Here is a 1,289-nt window from a genome sequence, read left to right as displayed (position 1 = left end):
GACCCACTTGAGGTTAGTCTCCAGCCCTGTGGGCCACAGACGACAAAGTTTATGCTGGACCCCATGCGCTGGCGGTACTCGATTTTTTCGCCATTAGGCGTGTATCCTGGACGATATTCCCAAGGTTCTGTTTTCTGCGAGGGGACATATGCTATTGCCTTGCTGCCCCATAACTCCACAGAAGATCCAAACCCAGCAGTCTGAGATTCAGAAAGCCCGGGTTCGGGAAGCTTGGGCTTGGTTTCGGATTCTTTTTCATGAGGGTGCCACTTGGGTAGCCCATTATTTTTGCAGAACAACGCCATGTTTTTCTCTATGGTGTGGGCTGTCTCGACCTCGTTGTTTTTCTTGGCATCCTCGTATGCCAACCACATCTGCGCAAGGTCTATGTAGTTGACGACCCCTGTGTTCGGATCCAAATTATTCGCTTGATTGTATTTCTGGAGTTCAGCGGTATACACATTGATAGCCGCCGCTGCTGCTAGGGCGTTCTTGTTTTCTGTGTAAGCTCTACCATCAGACTTGATTGCATCGATTATTGCTTGTATAGAATGCTTCATTCCGTGGTGAACTTGTTTGTGGTATTTGTGGAGAGTTGGTGGCGTGTTTGGTTTTTCCCGGTGCTTAAATATGTAGTTGTCCTGCCGGTAAGCAGGTTGGACGTACATGTTTATATCTGGGCAGGTTAGACAATGATTCCTCGAGGTTGTTGGGAATTGAGCCTACTCGTCCTCGTGTCTAGTGCAAGCTTCTTGTCGTAATCATGTGACCATTTGATAGGGTGTGTCATATCATAAAGCTCTTGGAACGGCAATGTTCGGCCTGGCGGTAGGTTTGTCTCGATTGCTTCACTCATAGCAGTAAGGCCCTCCACTCTTGAAACAGCTCTAAAAATAGTCCTGAATGCTTCCTTTGAAAGTTGTATATAATCTTCGTCATCGTCTTCGTCTCGAGAAGATTCAAGGAGCTGGTCTCCTTGAACAATATTCCCTCTGATGGCAGCCTCGATCTCTATATGGCGTGAGCAATGGTCAAAATGAGATGAACCAACCTCAACATACTTGTAATAGCAAGCCTTGCCGCCTCCTCGTCATCTGGCCAACTGCTTCGACACAAGATGTCAAGGATTTCTGATGGCTTCAACCTGAAGTTGGGAGGAAGGACGCCCTGTAAATCTGTTTCATGCTCGATTTCGATATAAGCAATGTCCAAGAGCATTGCTTCCTCTTCGGAACTAAGATCTTTGGCACTTTTCCATTCCGTTACCTCTGCCCCACGGCCTGCCTCCC

The 1,289-nt window shown here is 47.6% G+C and overlaps 1 protein-coding gene across 1 annotated transcript; it reads right to left on the bottom strand.

Moving 5' to 3' along the window:
• Positions 1-49: 49 nt before the first annotated feature.
• Positions 50-1,218, bottom strand: BDW70DRAFT_165253 (uncharacterized protein; the record flags this gene model as incomplete). The annotated part of the gene is made up of 4 exons (XM_073741696.1): positions 50-134; positions 193-676; positions 727-1,011; positions 1,062-1,218. The coding sequence occupies 4 exons, from the start codon at positions 1,216-1,218 to the stop codon at positions 50-52; spliced, it is 1,011 nt and encodes a 336-aa protein (XP_073590466.1).
• Positions 1,219-1,289: the final 71 nt, after the last annotated feature.

Source organism: Aspergillus foveolatus (genome assembly GCF_047715535.1).
Source record: "Aspergillus foveolatus strain CBS 279.81 unplaced genomic scaffold BDW70scaffold_265, whole genome shotgun sequence".
NCBI classification, from domain to species: domain Eukaryota; kingdom Fungi; phylum Ascomycota; class Eurotiomycetes; order Eurotiales; family Aspergillaceae; genus Aspergillus; species Aspergillus foveolatus.
The sequence above is the reverse complement of the archived record's forward strand: the minus strand, read 5'-3'. Positions and strand labels throughout refer to the sequence as shown.